Source organism: Artibeus jamaicensis, unplaced genomic scaffold, assembly GCF_021234435.1.
Source record: "Artibeus jamaicensis isolate MK-2021 breed Jamaican fruit bat unplaced genomic scaffold, CSHL_Jam_final scaffold_2172, whole genome shotgun sequence".
NCBI lineage: Eukaryota > Metazoa > Chordata > Mammalia > Chiroptera > Phyllostomidae > Artibeus > Artibeus jamaicensis.
Genome location: NW_026522031.1, coordinates 166,119 through 185,392, shown reverse-complemented (window position 1 = coordinate 185,392; position 19,274 = coordinate 166,119). Strand labels below are relative to the sequence as shown.

Genomic DNA, 19,274 nt, shown 5'->3' with positions numbered 1-19,274 from the left:
AGAAAACAGCAGAACCAATTAATGAATTTTCTTTTCCTTTGGGCAATTTGCCCTAAAGTGAAATCCAGAAAAAGCAAAAATGACTTGATAAACTACAAATTAATGAACAGGAAAAACAACAGAGAGACATACCAAATAACAAAAAAGGGGGAAATAACCACAGGTTTAGGAGAATTAAAGGAATCAAGAGAGTTCAAGTGTGTAGGAGAGCGTAGGGATTTTTATTTTGTTTACTGATCTGTCCCCACTGCCTAGGATAGAGCCTAGCGGAGTGGCACACAGAAAATGGTGGTTGACTGAATGAATGAATATATTTACCTTTGCTAAACTATATACAACATTGAAACCTTTCAAGAAGAAAAATGTGAAAAATTGGTCCTAGATGAGATAGAAAGTATACGGTCTCCCTGGTGACAGATGAAATTCTCAGGTAGATTCTGCCAACACTTTAAGGAACAAATCATTTACATTGAACTTAATTTTTTCTAGAGCACAGAGAGTGAAAGAAAATCTTGCTTTCTTTTTTTAACAATGGAGTGAGCACAACTTGATAGTAGAAACGAATTAAAGAGTATACATAAAGAAAACTACAGAATAGTCTTATATATAAATATCAATATAAAAATGCCTAATGGAGCATTATCAAATTGCAGCACAGTTGTAAAAAAAAAAACCTGGGCAGTTATTTCTGTGTGTTTCTGGTAAGGCTGTCTCTCCCTGACCTCCATGTAGCCCTTGGCAGGACTTACCTGAGTCCCAACCTTTTCCTTTCCTGACAACCCCCACCTGCTCCTAGAGATCCCACATAGCTCTGCATGGCCTTTGAAGGAAGTTTACCAGTAGCCAAATCTAAGGGGGACCCTATATAAATCCATGTATTTACTACCCCCTGCCCGCACACTCTGCAACTCACTCTCAAACACACCAGGGCCCAGAGGAGATTAGGATTAAAAGTGATTATCTATTCCACACACCCCTCCCACCCCAGCTATAGCCCAGGGAAGTGAAAACACAGGAATTTGGTATCTAGAGGTAGAAACATGAAGTCTACAGTTCAGATTCTGGGGGAGTTCACATTCCAGGGCCAGGGCTCCACAAAACATCCAGATTTAGTTAACCAGTCTACAGTGATCAGAGATGAAAGTCACCAGCAGACGCCTGAAACTGTTAGGGAGTTCCAGAGAAATACCTAGTGTGGGGAATTTGATTTTGCTCAACCTTCCTTAATTCCCATAACTGTGGTCACAAAAGCGTGTACATCTCAAAGAGTTGAAGGCTGCAGACATGGGATCATTGTTTATGTCCACCTCTTGGACTCTCGCTGCCCTCAGTGTCATTACCTAGGAAAGATGGAGCCCAAGGGAGGTCCTCGAGGAGAACAGTCAGGGTAGGCAGGTCAAGAAGCCTTCTGCAGCCTGGGGTAGCAAGTCCTGGCTTTGTCTCCTTTTCTTGGCAGGTTATGTCCCCATTGATGTGTCTTACTTCCTAGCAGGTCAGGGGCACCCGATTAGACAGGAGATTGATTTGGGTTAATAAACATCTCTGGGGTCATATAAGTCCCCAGGAGGGTCAACATGGTTGGTTATCAATGCCTGAGCTCAGCAAAGCTCTGACCGAGTGAGGCCACTTTTACCATTGATGTCAATCAGAGAGGCTGGAAATCTGGACAGAGGGATGGTGTGTTAGTGTGCTGTGGCCGCTGTAATAACGTGCCGCAAACACGGTGACTCACACAGCACGTTTATTATCTCGCCGTTCTGGAGGCCAGGCCCGAGATCAGGGAGTCAGTCAGGTTGGCTCCTTCCAAGGGCTGAGAGGGAGAATTTGGCCTACGCCTCCGCCCAAGCTTCTGGTGGTTTGCGGTAAATCTTGGAGGTTCCTTTCCTTGTAAAAGCATCACCCTCATCTCCTCCTCTGTCCTCACATGGCATTCTTCCTGTGTGAGTGTCAGCGTCCAAATGTCCTCTCCTTACAAGGACACCAGTCATATTGGACAAGGGTCCACCCTAATGGCCTCACCCTAAGTAATGATATCTGTAATAACCTTATTTCCAAATAAGGCCACCTCTGAGGTACTGAGGGCTAGGATTTAACATATACATTTTGGGGATACAGTTCATTCCAACATAGAAGGGAAGCTTGAAGGGATTGAGAGGGGAAGGAGGATTGACATGCAGAAGCTCCTATCAGACTGTCCCTCTTCCCTGACCTTCCTGCTTTCTGTCCCCAGCATCTCCCTGATGACTCAGGGAGGGTTCCCCCTTCCAATCTTTAGAAATATATGCATTTTCCCTCTGACAAATCGTGGGACTCCTTTTTCCACTGCTTGTCTTTTAAAAATGGTTGGGTAGGTGTGGTCCCTCCTCCACACCGGCCCCCTCAAAATACTTTGAAGGGGTTTGATGACAGAGACCAGGACTCTAGTTTCTGCTTCTTGTCCTTCCCTCTCTTTCCAGAGCTCAGTGTGCAGTAGGAACCCCACCAAAGGCCTCTCAATGGAATGACCTCAGATGACCAGCTCCACCCCCTCCCCCACCCACTCCAGCAATAAAATGGAGATTCACATGGTGAAGCAAATCATCACACTTTAATATTAATTTTTTTGAACAGAACATTTTTCCAGAGGACGATATTATAGGTATTAATATTGGAATCAGTGGAAATAGTTAGTAGAGATCATGTTTTTAAGTGATAACTTCTCAGAAGTGTCTATTTTCAGGTCATTGAAGATTATCTGTTTGGACAAACAATTTTTGAAACGATGCCCTGTGAAGGTGATCTAATGTGAGTGAATAAAACATACTTCTTGAGTTGAAAGTAGGCATATCTCTATTGCAAAATTCCAATAATCTTCTTATTCACTTAAAAAAATTACATACAAAAAAATTACCAGTGTCATTTTGAACTTTCTGTTTTGAAGTTTACATAATTATCTCAAAAACACTTTAGAAAAGTCTTTAGTATAATGATTTTATAAAATTTCTTTTTTCATTTCTTCCCCCAAAGGCCCCCCTTTTTAAGTGCCTTCTTTTAAAATAGTCATCTTTGGACCATCTCACAATACAGGGTTTTATTTGCATATAGTGATAGTCTCAAGACAGTTTTCGTGATGGTGGTTGTATGAGGTGTGGGGGAAAGAGTAACAGTGTAAGCAAGGGTCACCAGGTATGTGAAGCTCTGGCCCTTTAGAGCATATAGGAGGGAACTAGCAGTTATCCACCCTTAAAGCTGGGTAAAAACTAATCAAACGCTGGATGGAAACAGCCACCAAATCATTATGGCTTTACCAACCCCCTAATTGCTTCCAAACCACTATTTCAACAGATTTAAACTTTTTTCAATATAGCTAAGCCAAAGTCATATATTACACAGAAGTTAAACCCATCACCACTTCATCTGAGGGGAAGCACCGGCCAAAGGTCCTGGCAAAAATCAATCAGGAGCTCTTGGAAGTCAGTATTCGTCATGAAATGGGTATTCGGGATGGTCACTCCACCTGCCAAATCAAGTCCCCAAAGGGGAAAATTTCACTCCAGAGTCGCACAGCTGCATCTGTTACTAGCACCCTTGGACCATTTCACCCACCACTCCCTGGCTCTCTTAATTGTTCCCTCTGTTTCTGAAGCACCCTCCTCCCACTTTTCACCCAGGCAGCTCGTCCACCGGAGCCCCACACAGCTCCTGGGTTTAAGTGTGTGTGTTTGGGGCTTGGTGGGGGCGGCGCTGGTTGCAGCTACACCAACACTTTGCTCAGAACAAAACCACAGGCCCGCCACGTTCCAACCCCTCCCTCCCTTCTGCTGCCCTGATACAGGCTGCCTGCCAGGCCAAGGGTCCCTGGAGCGCTCTTCTTCACTGCTCGGTCACTAGTAAGGGTCCCCTCTTCTCCTCATAGTCCTTCCTTGCCTTTCTCACTAGGCCTCCTGAGAGCTGATCTTTTGAGATCTGGAATGATGACTAGCAAAGTAAGTTTCTGCTATAGTGATGGCAATGATGATGATGAACCTATCTCTTGAACAGCGTAGGTGGAATAGCCTTTAAAAGGACAAGGGTGCGTATATGTGTGCACACACATTCGTGCGGGCACGTGCGTCTATCCGCACGTGCGCACGTATCTGCATTTAAGACTCAGTTCTTTACAAGTACTCTGAGCTTTAAATTAAAATATAAATTGAAATAAAATAAATTAAATTAAAAGAAAAAAAAGACTCTGAAATTCAGTCAAGGATTAATTGGATGAAAGAAAAGACTCTTGCATTGCCCTGCATTGACTAAATAATACATTTTGTTGACCCCTGGGGCCTAATTTCTGTTCCTCTTTGCTGATTTTCCTATTTATTTCCTGGCACAATTAGTTATTTTTCTCAGTGTTTCTAGAATTAGGTATTAAATTATGTCAAATGTCCAGCCAAATAACGTCATCAATGAACTGTCTGTAAAAAAATATCAGCACATTGGTGGGTTGACCATATCTTACTCTTATTAACTGAATGATATTTATTCAGTAGAAATCATTTATCTTCAAGAGCTATTAATTAACCTATACGTGTGTCTTGGCTCCAAGTTTGTGTTCACCCTTTCATTCTCAAGACTAGGTGGTACCTTTGGATATTGATAATTTTCCCCCCTGGAAAATTCCCACTAGGAAGCTGTTTTATTAATTCAGAAATTTGATGTTAACACAGAGCAGTTTCTGACTTGAAAAAAAGTGAGTGTCCAACTAATATGAACCATGTTAATGAGCATTTATCAGGGTTCCCTTAAAGAAAAGATTGGGGAAAAGAAGGTGACTATCTGAAGAAGAGGAAGTAGCAACAAAGATTAAGAAGAAAAAAATATGTGTGTATATGGAGGATATATATATATATATATATATATATATATATATATATATACTGGGTCTAGCAGAGGTAACGCCTACTTGACTGTGGTCAGTAGGGTAATAATATGGGTGTAATGATTTATAGTTTTAATTCGAACATGTCACCTAAAATGTCATAGGGAGTGCTTGAGTATGATAGTGTCATGTTACAGAATTCCATGTAACTTACTTGTGCCAGACCCTGTATATATATTCGCTTTTCCTTTTAAAGGGCCCATGGCTGACTCTGGCAGCATTTGAAGGAGTGTGGGCAATGCTGCTTGTGCAAAGTCTCCTGACAGGTGGAGCTAACACCTTCGGATCTCACAGCAGGCGTTTCATCTGGAGCTACGTTCCGGGCTCCCACCCTGGTGCTGTTTCTACCACACTCTCATGTCTCTGTCCCAGGGGTTGCTGTTTGGTGCTAACTTGGCTCTAATGTGTGCATCACTTTGGTTTTTAGGAAGAAATACATATGGTGTGTGAATAATTGTGCTACTATTGTATTAATTTGTATTGTTTTGTATGCACACTATGACTAAATTCTCAGTCTTTAGCCTGCCATGCCTTCACCGGTCATGCCATGTCTTATGAATGTCAGAAATCTCCTTTTAAATAAAAAATGTAGATTTGTAGTAAGTCCCTAGAATGAGTATAAGTTACCCAGATTTATTTAATATGCAGAATATGCTGCCTAGTGGCCCATAGCCTGGACTTCTGTGGACGTAGGTCCGGTTTCTAGAGCCCTCTTGGCTGATGCTGGACAACCCAGCACCCTGGGGGGCACCTGACTAGTGATCCCCCAGAACTCACATGCGCAGTTCCACAAAGCGGACATTTTTGTTCAAGGCTTCAACGTTCTTCATTTCTTCTTCAGTGAGAGAGAAGTCAAAGATCTGAAATAGCAGCAATAAAAGACAGACTTTGGTAATAATAGAAAATGGGTCAAGCTCAGGATCAGGGAGGGAGTGGAGCCAGCAGTTGGAAACCTTCAAAGATTTAGGAACATCTCTGCAAATTCTAAGGAGAGTTGGACGAGGGCTGATGGGCCGCCCCACCAATGTGGAGCAGGAATTTCCTTCTGCACGTTGTCTTTAAGACAGGTCTGCTGGGGACACCTTGCAAAAAATTCCAAATGCCAGGAAACGTTAGCTGAGGACATCTGAAATTCCAGGAATAAAGAATTCTTATTATTTCTGGATAAGATGCTAACTTTTAATTCTGGACTAGAGCCTTTGAATACTTAAAAAAATATTCCCTTGTCTCTAAATTTGCTTCTGTCCTTTGAAAAATCTTTTAACTGGCTTTATTTTGTCTTCCTGATCATTTTCTCTTGTCATATTTAATGCCTCTTTTTCTAGCTTTTAATTCTTACTACATTCATTGTTTAATTTTTTTTCTTAGCTGGTACACTTTATACTCTGATTTTATAATTGTCTTTTATTAATATTTTAATATTTTATTTTAGCTTGTTTATATCTTAAACACTTGGTTTATCTGTTTATAATTTATCTTCTCTATCTTTTTTATCTTTCCTTTTTAAAGATTTTTATTTATTTATCTTTAGAGGGGAAGGGAAGGAGAGAGAGAGAGAAAAATATCAATGTATGGTTGCCTCTCATGTGTCCCCTGCTGGGAACTGGCCTGCAACCCAGGCATGTGCCCTGACTGGGAATCGAACCTCAATCCTTTGATTTGCAGGCCTGCGCTCAATCCACTGAGCTATGCCAGCCAGGGCCTTTTTTATCTTTCTACCATTTAAATTTTATTTTAGTATATTTAACCATTTCAGTCATTTATATTAGTATATTTAGCCATTTCAATTATTTATATTAGTATGTTGAACCATTTCAATCTTTCATATAAGTAATACTTTTATAAGTAATACATATAAGTATTATTATGTATTATTCGTGGAATAAATAGTAAAAGTTGTCACCCACCACCCTAGCCCTATTCCCCCCCTACATATTCTCCCTAAACATTCAATACATGGTAAGAGTAACATGCAATAATTGTATCATATCTTTATTATTCTGCAATTTTCTTTCATTTTACAGAATATGTCTTGGTGATTTTTTCTGTCAAAATATATAGACTGGCTTTATCCATTGTTTCCTACCATGCCTATAGTATAAATGTAACACAATTGACTTAATCATGCTGCCACAGATTGCTTCTAAGTGCTTTTCCCCCCAGGCAAACCTTCAATTATTTATTATACAAGTATTAGAGTCTGTGTGAGATTGTGTAAGAAAATGAAAAGTTTGCACAACTTACAAACAGTCCTGAATGAACCAATCACGTGTAAAGGGAATCCTTACTCAAGCCTCCTTTTTGCTTTTGCTGAGTGTTGGTGAGTCGGTCTTGGACTCCAGGGAACAGACAATGTACCCTAAGAGCAATGTGAAGTTGCACGCCCGGCCGAAGGCGCAGGATTTCATGAAGGTGATCTTGGTTTGCTCTATTACAGGCACACTCTCTTTCTAATGAGAATCTGACACAGTGAAATTTTACTTTGGTAGATATATCACAAAGTATAATTTGGAGAAAGAGGGGACTAAGAATCTCCAGATGAAGCTCTCTGAAATTTTTACCACGATTACTGTTTTCATGATCACTTTACAGAAACCTTTGTGAAGTAGAGGATGTGTTATGTCATTTTGTGAAGTGGATATTAAAAATCAACATGGATTCACACCAGTTCTTCTAAAATTTAGTGCGCATTTTTTATTTTAACCTGAATTTTGTTTCATATAAAATGAGGAGCCCTGGCCAGTGTGGCTCATGTGGTTGGAGCATCATCCCGTAACGGAAAGGTTGCAGGTTCGCTTCCCTGTCAGGGCACATGCCTAGGTTGTGGGTTTAGTCCCCAGTCAAGGCACCTACGGAAGGCAACCAATCAGTGTTTCGCCCTCTCCCTCCCTCTCTATCTAAAAAGCGAGGAAAAAATATCCTTGGGTGAGGATTAAAAATAAAATTAAAAAAAAAAAACAAAGTGAGTAAAATTACTTTAATAAATTTCAGTTTCCATTTTAACATAAATTTCTAAATTCCCTACCCCTCCATTATTTCTATGCAATGTGTTTCCTTAGCATGTGGATTGATGTCAGCAATCTCTCTTTTTTTTGTGTGGCCCAAATTATCCTACATGAATGAGGATCTCATATTAGAAAACTGAGCTCCTGATGTTTCTCCCCAAACTTGCTTCTCTTACAGTCAGTGTTTCAAGAAGGAGAGAGTATTAACTGATTGAACTGTTGCTGAAGGATCTAGTAGGACAGAACTAGGAACTAATTATTGGGTCTGGGGAGGGGGGGATCCCTGGAAACCTTGATGAGCGCTGTTTCAGTGGGATGCTCAGGGAGGAAGCTTGGTTTCACTGGGTTTCAATGGGGGAACGGGGCTTGGAGGCCATGAGAATAGAATTCTGCTGTAAGGGGTTGGCTGTCAACAGAGAGGAATGGATAACAGCTGAACAGGAAGGTGAGTCTAGATTGGATTGGATTTTTTGAGATTGGAGGTTATACATGGGTATGTTCACAGCAATTAAGCAGTAAAGAAAGACCATTGATAATGCAGGAGCCAGAGCAGAACATCTAAGGTTATAGAGAAGTTATTACACATGGGTAATCATAGTTTCCAAGGAATACAGTGGGTATCAGTGGGTGAAATATATAAAACAGGAGCATTGTGGGAGAGGAGGTCCAAAGACTGTCCTGCCAGGTATGGAAAGGACCACCTTTTTTGCATTCACTAAGAACTGTGATGGGGAAAATGTTGGGGACAGTAAAAGTGAGACAGGAGATAGGACCTTCAAGGAGTGGGGTCAGTGGAGGCTGCAGAGGGGTGGTGTAATTTGATACGTTTTATTGTTGTTTTAACATAAAAAGTGTTCTGCTTCTTTATTGGTTTCCTTAATTTTACCTTGAATTCTATTTAGTTTTCAATTGTGGCTAACTTATAGTTTAATTTTTCACTATATAATTTTTATTCCTCTTTCTCTTCTTTTACAGTAAACACATTTCTGTTTCTTTTGCCCTTTGTGTTTTGTGGCTCTTTACTATTTTTAAAAAATGTTTTAAGGGTTTATTTTTACCTCAGTTCTAAAAGGGCATTGTGTTGGTTTTTGGTTTTAACACCCAGTGAAGTTCATTGTTATCAGGTGAGTCCAGAACTTAAAGAGCAAAAATTGGCTGTGATTTCCATCCTCCTTTTTCTTGTAAATCTGCCCCCCTTTCATATTTTCTCATGATGCACAAATCTTTGAACTCCATCCCTTATTCTCAGGGGATTAGAAATCTATGAAATACAACATCATTAGTTGCAATGAAAAAAATTTCAAGAGAATGACAGACCCTTCAGTCCAAAAGTGTGATTTGCTAAGTGACATCAAGTTCAAAGACTTTAACCTTCCATTGTACAGACTGTGTGTGACCACTCTCAATTTCTGAACAGTAAAACCTTGACTCCATGAAAACATTTGTGTCAGGTGCGTAAATCAGAATTTTTTTTTAAATTTTGATGACCCTACACATTAGCCACTCCATGATTCTCTTTTTCTTTTAAGTGGGATGGAGACTTTTTACTGTGAGATATTTTGATGTTAATGTACTGTCAGTATTGATATAAATGTCTAGCATCCTTTCCTCTCTTTGCTAATCACAGAATCCTTTCTTTTCCTTTTATGAGCTTTCTTTCTACCACCTAGTAGGGCTGTTTGTCATGCCCTCAACTCCTGCTCATGAATGGGGATGTAGGCCAGGGGACCAATTGAATTATCTTATTTGCTGGACACAGTGAGTAATAGGGGGTGGTCCATGGCCCACCAAGGAATAATCAGGGATTGACAGAAGCCCTGACAAAAGTCTTTCTCCGGGAATATCAACCTGATGAGACCAAGAGGAAGGTGGACTTTACACCTTCGATGGTTAGAGATGAAAACCACGTGACAGATTTGATCAAGGTGGGCCACTGAGAGGATGCGAAGGCCCACAAGGGGGCCTGTAGAGCAAAGACAGACCCAGGAACAGACCTTTTGACTATTTTGACCAGAGAGGGAAACAGGAATTTGAGACATATGGTGGGAATGACAAAATAGCAATCAGAACTGAGGACAGCACGGGTGGGTGCAGGGTTTGCTCCTGGGGGTCAGGCAGAGACGCCAGATACGGTGCAGGTGCATGCACTTTGTGGACCCACAGTGAGGTGGGAATCTCATCTTTATTGGCCTCTCATGAAAGTGATGTCCTCTCTTGTGCTTGCGGTGTCTTTATACTTGTGTTCCCTGAAGTAGAGACTAAGTAGAGATTGATTTTAGGTTTTTGTTTAGTGAGGTTACTTTACAAAATGGGTTTGCTGTGCTGCAATTAGATTTGAAAACTCTTTTTAGAATTCTTTCACCAAAATTTATAATGAACCTACAAAACTCAACACCAAAAAACTCCCCGAACAATCCAATTTAAAAAGTGGACAGAAATAAAAAATAGACAACTTTTCCAAAGAAGACATGAGACGGTCAGCAAACATGAGAAAAGATACTCAGCATCACTAACCATCAGAAGAATGCAAATTAAAACCACCATGAGATATCCCCTCACACCTGTCAGAATGGCTACATCAATAAGTCAACAAATGTTGGCGAGGATGTGGAGAAAAGGGAACCCTCATGCACTATTGGTGGGCATGCAGACAGCCACTGTGGAAAGCAGTGTGGGGTTTCCCCCAAAATTAAAAATGAAACTGCCTTATGGGCCAGTGATTCCACTTCTGGGAATTTATCTGGAAAACCCAAAACACTAATTTGAAAGAATATAGGCACCCCTATGTTATTTACAATAGCCCAGATTTGGAAGCAGCCCAAGTGCCTGTCAATAGTGTATTAAAAAAGCAGTGGTACATTTACACAATGAAATACTACTGAGTCATAAAAAAATGGAAATCTTACCTTTGCAACAGCATCGATGGACTTGGAGAATCTTTTGTCAAGTGAAATAAGCTCATCAGAGAAAGACAAGTACCATATGATCTCACTTATATGTGATATCTAATGAACAAAATTAACTAACTAGGAATATATAAGAGACTCATGGATACAGAGAACAAACTGACAGCTGTCAGAGAAGAGGAGTTGAGGGGAGACTGGGTGAAAAAGGTGATGGGATTAAGCCCTTCCCCCCAAAAACCTCACACAACAAAATGCAGAGGTAACAGTGTGGTGATTACGAGAGGAAAAGGTGGGTGGTAGGAGGTAGGAGAGGGTAGGGGTGACAGAAGGAGACCTGGCTTGGGTGGTGAACACACAATACAGTGTACCATTGTGCTTTGCTTTATTGCACTTCACAGATAATTGTGCGTGTGTGTGTGTGTGTGTGTGTTTACAAATGAAAGGTTTGTGAAACCTTGAGTCAAGCAAGTCTCCTGGTGCCATTTTCCCAACAGCATTAAGCTCACTTCTTGTTTCATTGTCACATTTTGGTAATTCTTGCAATATTTCACACTTCTTCATTATTATTACACTTGTTACAGTGATCTGTGATCTGTAATCTTTGATGTTATTATTTTGATTTGTTTGGGGTGCCATGAACGGCACCCATATAAGACAGCAAACTTACTCGGGTGTGTTCCTACGGCTCCTTCGACCAGCTGCTTCCCAGTTAATAACCCAGTCATGGCTTCTAAGTGCTCAAGTGAAATGAAGAGTTCGAGTCTCTCACTTTAAATCAAAAGCTAGAAACAGTTTGGGGTGGTGAAGAAGGTGTGTTGAAAGCTGGGATAGGTTGAAAGCTAGGCCTCTTGTGCCCAAAAGCCAAACCGTGAAGGTCAAGGAGAAGTTCTTGAAGGAAATTAAAAATGCTACTCCAGTAAACACAGGAGTGATAAGAGAGCGAAACAGTCTTATTGCTAATGTGGCAAAAGTCTTATTGGTCTGGACTGAAGATCAAACCAGCCATAACATTTCCTCAAACCAAAGCCTAATCCACAGCAAGGCCCTAACTCTGCAGTCCTGTACGGCCGAGGGAGGGGAGGAAGCTGTGGAAGAAAAATTTGCAGCTTCAGCTGGTTCATGAAGTTTAAGCAAACAAGCTGTCTCCTCCATTCTGATAAAAATGTGTGAAATATTGTAAGAATTGCCAAAATGTGACACAGAAAAGGGCCAGGTGAAGCAGCAAGTTACCTGGAATCTCTAGCTCGGGTCATTATTGAAGAAAGCCACAGTGAATAACACATTTTCACCGTAGACAAAACAATCTTCGGTTGGAAGGAGCGGCTGTTTAGAACTTTCACAGCTCCAGAGAAGTCAGTGCCTGGCTTCAAAACCTCAAAGAACAGACTGACTCTCTGAAAAACTAGAATTTTAAGAATTATGCTAAATCTATTCTAGAACAACAAAGGTGGGATGACAACACATTTGCTTACAACATGATTTGCTGAATTTTTTTTTTCTGTTTGTGTTTTAGAGAGAGGGCAAGGGAGGAAGAAAGAGAGGGAGAGAACAGCAATATGTGAGGGAAACATTGATCAGTTGCCTCTTGCACACCCCTAAGTGGGGACCAAATCTGCAACCTAGGCATGTGCCCTAACCAGGAATTGAACCTGCAACCTTCTGGTTTGCAAGACAATGCCCAACCAATCGAGCCACAGTGGTCAGGGCAATTTGCTAAATGTTTTGAGCTCACTGTTGAGACCTACTGCTCAGGGGAAAAAAAAAAGAAAGATTTCTTTCAAAATATTACTTCTCATTGACAATGCACCTGGTCACTCAAGAGCTTCAATGGAGATGTACAATGAAATGAATGTTTTATGCCTGCAAACACAATATCCCTTCTGCACCCTATGGCTTTGGGACTAGTTTTGATGTAAATTGAAAACCTTCTGGAAAGGATTCACCATTCTAGATGCCTTTAAGAACATTCTTGATTCACGGGAAGAGGTCAAAATATCAACATTAACAAGAATTTGGAAGACATTGATTCCAACCCTCGTGGATGACTTTGAGGGGTTCAAGATCTCAGTGGAGGAATCAGTCACAAATGTGGAAATAGCATGAGAACTACACCCAGAAGTGGAGCCTGAATATGTGACTAAATGGCCACAATCTCACGATAAAACTCTAGTGGATGAGGAATTGCTTCTTATGGGTGAGCAAAGAGAGCGGTTTCTTGAAATGGAAACCACTCCTGGTGAAGATGCTGTCAGTACTGTTGAAATGACAACAGAAGATTTAGAATCTGACATAAACTTAGTAGCTAAAGCAGGGTTTGAGAGGATTAACTACAATTTGGAAAGAAGTTCTGTGGGTAAAGTGCTATGAAGCAGCATCACATGTAACAGGGAAATTGTCTATGAAAGAAAGAATCAACCAACTGGCAAACATTGTTTTCTTGTTTGGAGACATGGCCACGGCCACCCCAACATTCAGCAGCCACCAGCAGCCACCCATCAATGCTGGGCTGCTGGCAAGACCTCCACCAGCAAAAAGACTGTGACTCACTGAAGGCTTAAATGGTAGTTAGCATGGCTTAGCAATAAAGTATCTGTAAATTAAGGCATGTGCATTTTTTGACATATGCTATTGACTTGCTTTATTGTGTTACACGCTTTTTTTTTTGTGGTGGGATGGAACTGTACCTGCAATATTTCCAAAGTATGCCTGTAATATACAAGTAGCAAAGCAATCCCCAAAGTACTAGAAATTGTCTCAAATTCAGCTAAAATTAAACCCGGATATAGGCAGAGTGAGGCAGTGAGCTGGTGTATAATAAAACAGGAAGGCATTGCAAGTTTCTTATTAATCTAAGCAGAAAATTCTCTAAATTAAAAAAAAAACCCAAGACTTCCGCCAAGATGGAGGCGTAGGTGGAAGCACTATGCCTCCTCCCACAACCAAGTTTAAAAACAACAAAGTTTTAGCAACAAAAATGCAGCCAAAACCACAGCAAACTGAACTTCACGGAAGTCTGACAACAACAAACCCTTCAGCCAAACCAGTAAGAGGGGCAGAGCCAGCAGCAGAGGAGGGTCAAGCAGGAAAGATCCACAGACCAACCCAGGTGTGCGACCCAGGCATGCTGGCAGCCATAGGTGGATCCCAGGTGTGGAGAAGCGGGTGGACCCACTGAGGGTGCAAGGTGGTGGACTCACTGAGGGCTGACCACAGTCACACATTTGCGCGCAGATAAACTGGTGAAGGAGTGAGCAGTGGGACAGACCGTGTAGGCCTCAGTGGCAGGAAGCAGCAGAGGGAACTGCCATTGTCCCTCTCTGACCCCGCCCCCACCTACAGAGTCACAAACCAGCGACGTGGGTGACCCTGCCCTGGTGAACAACTAAGGCTCCACTCCTCATACCTAACAGGCACAAACAGATAAAAACATGGCTCAAGAACAATTCAGAGCCCCAGAGCCGATAAATCTAAGCGATGAAGAAATAGCTAAACTTTCAGATGCACAGTTCAAAACATTGGTGATCAGGATGCTCACAGAACTGGTTGATTTTAGTCCCAACTTAGAGGAACATATGAAGGCTAAACTAATTGAAATGAATGAAAATGCACAGGAAACCAATAGTAATGGAAAGGAAACTGGAACTTAAATCAAAGGAGTGGACCAGAAAGAGGAAAAAATGACCAAACAGAAAAGAATGTAGAAACAAGGATTCAAAAAAAAATGAGGAGAGGCTTAGGAACCTCCAGGACATCTTTAAACATTCCAACATCAGAATTATAGGGGTGCCAGAAGGGGAAGAGGAACAGCCACCAGTGGAAAACTCATTTGAACAAATAATAAAGGAGAACTTCCCCAATCTAGCAAAGGCAACAGACTTCCAGGAAATCCAGAAAGCTCAGAGAGTCCCAAAGAAGTTGGACCCAAGGAGGAACACACCAAGGCACATCATAATTACATTAGCCAAGATTAAAATGAAGGAGAGAATCCTAGAAGCAGCAAGAGATAAGGGGACAGTCATCTACAAAGGAGTTCCCATCAGACTGTCAGCTGATTTCTCAAAAGAGACCTTACAGCAAGAAGGGGCTGGAAAGAAGTATTCCAAGTCATGAAATCCAAAGACCTACAGCCAAGATTGCTCTATCTAGCAAAGCTTTCATTTAGAATGGAAGGGCAGATAAAGTGCTTCTCAGATAAGGTCAAGTTCAAGGAGTTCATCATCACCAAGCCCTTATTCTATGAAATGTTAAAGGGACTTACCTAAGAAAAAGAAGATAAAAAAGATGAACAGTGAAAGGACAGCAAACTCACAGTTATTAACAACCACATCTAAAACAAAAGCAAACTAAAAGGACAGCTAGATCAGGAGTGGAAACATAGAAATGAAGATCTCAAGGAGGGTTAACAACAGGGGAGTGGGAGGAGGAGAAGGGGGGAGAAGGTATAGAAAATAAGTAGCATAGACAGTAGGTAGAAAATAGATAGGGGGGAGGGCAAGAATAGTATGGGAACTATAGAATCTAAAGAACTTGAGACACATGGTCATAAACTAAAGGGGGGGTAACGGTGGGGGACAGGGTGTGCAGGGTGGAGGGGAATGAAGGGGGAATAAAACAACTGTAATGGCATAATCAATAAAATATATTTTTAAAAAACCCTACTTTTTATACTTTAGAAGCCATTCTCTTACCTGAAAGTTGTCTTTGATCCTTTCAGGGTTAAAACTTTTCGGAATGACAACCACCCCTCGCTGGACATTGAAACGCAAAGCAACTTGAGCTGCTGTCTTATTGTACTTTTTCCCCAGTGAGTTTAGAAGTGGATCCTTTAACAAAGGTGGGGAAGATAGATTCACCCTTAAAAAAAAAATAAACCCATGCATTATGTTTAGCTTGATCAGTGAGAACCAAGGGTCCATCAAGCCGCCTCCTCCTCTGTCTTCCCATTCACCTGGGAACCTACCAGGCCATTTCAGATCATCTGTAACCAGTTTCTCTGACTGCGGAGTCCTCAGTGGAGAGTTGCTCTTGGTGTGGGGAGATCAAAAGAGGCAAATTTATAGAGCTGCCTTTTTCATAATGTAAATGATATTTTTTTTTGATGTGTCTTACAGAGAGAACTGGGTTAAAAGCAGGCAATATGTGAGAATAAATAGGGGCACAAGTCTTGGAATCAATTAGGGTAGAAAAATGTTTCCTTTGGTCTGTGCAGCCCAGCCCAGTAGACGTGTTGCCATTGAATACAGAGATCCAAAAATTCTAAAATTTCAGAATATTGCCATAAAGACTCTGTTGAATAATACCTAAGCTAATGTTTATGGAGTATTTCTATCATAGGCACTGTGAGGTAATTTCATACATTTAGCATAATCAATTCTTACAACATCGAAGCGAGGAAGATTTTATTGGCTAGATTTAAATATGCAGAATGATTTGAAGAGATTCAGTAACTTTCTTAAGTTCACACAGTCAAGTAGAGTCATTTTACTCAAATAACTCACAGGAGCCTCATACTCCACATCGAAGGCAACAATTCCTGAAGAGACGGGCAGTCTCACTTACCATGATGGATCCCTACTGGTCCCCAGAGGGCTGTACCCGACAATGACAATGTCATGTTGTCGACAAAATTTCAGGAGTTTTGTCTGGATGAAATATGGATGGCACTCAACCTGTGTGAATACATTGAAGAACAGGGTGCAACATCAAGGCCTTGGCGAGGAATGCAATGGTACCTACTTTTTAAAAATCCTTGAATAAGATTCATTTTAAAGTATTATGGATAATGAGATGACTCCTGAGTATTTTTCCTAACCAGAAAACTTACACAGTTTGTATCCCAGTGAGATTAATTACAAGGTTAGTGAGAACTTTGTATTAAAAAATAAAATGAAAGCTTTGCTAATTAGATAGACAATATAAAGATTACATTTAAATTTAAATTTTGGTCATTAGTGGTACAATTAAACATTTTCATATGTTACCAGTCTTGCAGTTTGTCTTCTGTGAATTTCTTTAGCCCATTTTTCTGTTGAGCCTGAATATTTTTTCTCACTATATTTTTATTGATTTTTTTATTGTTTTTTTAATTCACAAGGGTATAAACCTCTTTTTCTATTGCATTTAAGCAAATCTAATTATTTTTGCTTGCTCTTTGTTTCTGATATTATTTTTAGATTTACCATTTTTATACTATTAAATCTAACCTTTTCTCTATCATCTTCCCATGGCTTCCTTTTCTATTTATAGCTCCAGAAAACTGAAATTCTTGTGTAGTATTTACAAGTGACTTCCCCTTTCTCTTTAACTCTTGATCATAGAGACATTTGCTTTGGAGTGTGACATAAGGCAAAGATCCGTATTGTTTCCATATAACTGGGCATTTTCCCCACACCATTTAGTGAAAAATCCATTCTTTTGTGACTAGTTTGTGCTACTTTATTTTACATCAAGTTCTTGTACCGGGGCCTGTTTGTACAATATTTCTTATTTTCTATTTATCTGTATTCTTGCTTCTTGCACTAATCTTACATTATTATAAATATTCTATATGTCTTGATATCTGGCAGGTCTTATTCCCCCTCATTATTGTTCTTCAAAACTTTGTGGGGTGGTTAGTTACTTTCGTCTGGATTTAAACTTTTAAGTCTTTTTTTTTCCTAAAAGAAACACAAATTGAGAGTAGTTAAAAGACTTGCCCAGGGTTTTATTTAGAGTGACTGCAGAACTTTCTGACTCCCAGTCCAGGGTTCTTTCTATTAAGTAACTGTTGGAATCCCTGGCCACATCCCATCCGCCTGCCAAACTGTACCTGGTTGCTGACTGGTTTATATTTGAGTCCTGGTTTGTTCAGAATTAGCTCCAGCTGCCTGCGGTTAAAGTTGGACACGCCAAGAGATTTCACCAAGCCCGCATCTTTGCAAGCTTCCAAAGCCTGTGGAGTAAATGCCAATGAATCAAACAAGAAAAAAGTAAATCAAAAGCTTTGCTAATTTGATATATAATAGAAATAAATTAAGAAAGAAGTCTCAAAATGAGCAAGAATGAATGTTTATAAGGTTAATGTAAATTCTTTTTTTTTTAATAAAAAAAATGTTTAGAGTGGAAGGGAGGGAGAAAGAGAGGGAGAGAAACATCGATCAATTGTCTTCTGTTCCCACCTTGACTGGGGCCAAACCTGAAAACCAGCCATGTGCCTTGACCAGGAATCGAACTGGTGACCTTTCTGTTTACGGGATGACACCCAACCAACGGAGCCACATCAGCCAGTGCTTAATATAAATTCTTTAAAAATGAAAGTCCCTGAGTATGTCAACAGGCATTCTGTGAAGCACGTAAGTGGTGGAGACAAGCACGAATTATGTGATTGAGTTTGAGGTGTATTGTATACCATATCATCCCCTTGTAACATACATAAGGATTCTATTTCTTGAAATTTGTTGAGGCTTTTTTATGGCATGGTACCTAATCGATTTTTGTAAGTGTTTGATATGTGTAAAATATATATCCTTCTGTTTTTGGATGCAAATCTCTCTCCCTTGTCTGGTTCTCACTCTCACACATATATGAACATATATACACATACTGGTACACACACACATATATAAAATTAGGGCTAGGTTTTCCTGGTATAAACTTTCACTTTCTCAATAACTAGCTTCTCAGCAATTTAAAAGCATATGTTAGAAATCTCCCATTATAATACTGGATTTATCAATGAGTCCATGTATTTCATTTTTAAATGTTTTTCTATCATTTTTGCTTTATATATTTTGAAGATATTTTATTGGGTACATATGTGTTCAAAATGGATACATCTTCTTGGTAAATCTAATCTTTTATCATGATGTGGGACCCTTTCCATCCCTAATACTGCTTTTGAATTTTAAGCTTATTTTGTCAGATATTAATATAACTATACAACTTTTTTCTGATAAGTATTTGACTGATAAGATTTTCCCCCAACCTTTAAGTTTTAACTTTCAGCCACTGACCACTGTGGCTCAGTCGGTTGGACGTTGTCCTGCAAAGTGAAAGTTTGCTGGTTTGAATCCTGGTCAGGGCACATGCCTGGGTTGCTGGGTAGGTCACCAATGGGGGCGTGTACTAGAGGCAACCAATCAATGTTTTCTCCCCTTCTCTTTCTCCTTCCCTCCTCCTCTCTCTAAAAATAAATAAATAAATAAAATAAAAAATACATTTTAACTTTTACATGTCTTTGTGCTTGATGTGCCTAAATTCTAATCAGTTAATCTTTGTCTTTCAGTAGGTGAGTTTAGTTTATACTGATCGCAGCTATAAATATATTTGGACTGTTTCTACCATCTTAATTTTTATTTCAGTTTACCCTAATTTTTCTGTTTCTTTTTAGTACTTCTTTCAAAAGTTTAATTTTTTTTTTAAAAACAAAGACAGGAACTTAACATGCTCATATGTCTCTTGACTCACCCCTCTCCCCAACATCTATGA

General features: G+C 40.1%; 1 protein-coding gene across 1 annotated transcript in view; it reads right to left on the bottom strand.

Moving 5' to 3' along the window:
• Positions 1-2,571: 2,571 nt before the first annotated feature.
• Positions 2,572-19,274, bottom strand: part of AKR1D1 (aldo-keto reductase family 1 member D1) — a 44,818-nt gene continuing 28,115 nt past the window's right edge. The window contains exons 6-10 of the mRNA XM_037159264.2: positions 17,617-17,739; positions 16,368-16,477; positions 15,497-15,662; positions 5,675-5,757; positions 2,572-3,496 (exon numbers count right to left, since the gene is read on the bottom strand). Coding sequence (XP_037015159.2) covers positions 3,454-3,496; positions 5,675-5,757; positions 15,497-15,662; positions 16,368-16,477; positions 17,617-17,739 — 525 coding nt within the window. The 3' untranslated portion in view covers positions 2,572-3,453. The remainder of the gene's footprint in view (positions 3,497-5,674; positions 5,758-15,496; positions 15,663-16,367; positions 16,478-17,616; positions 17,740-19,274) is intronic.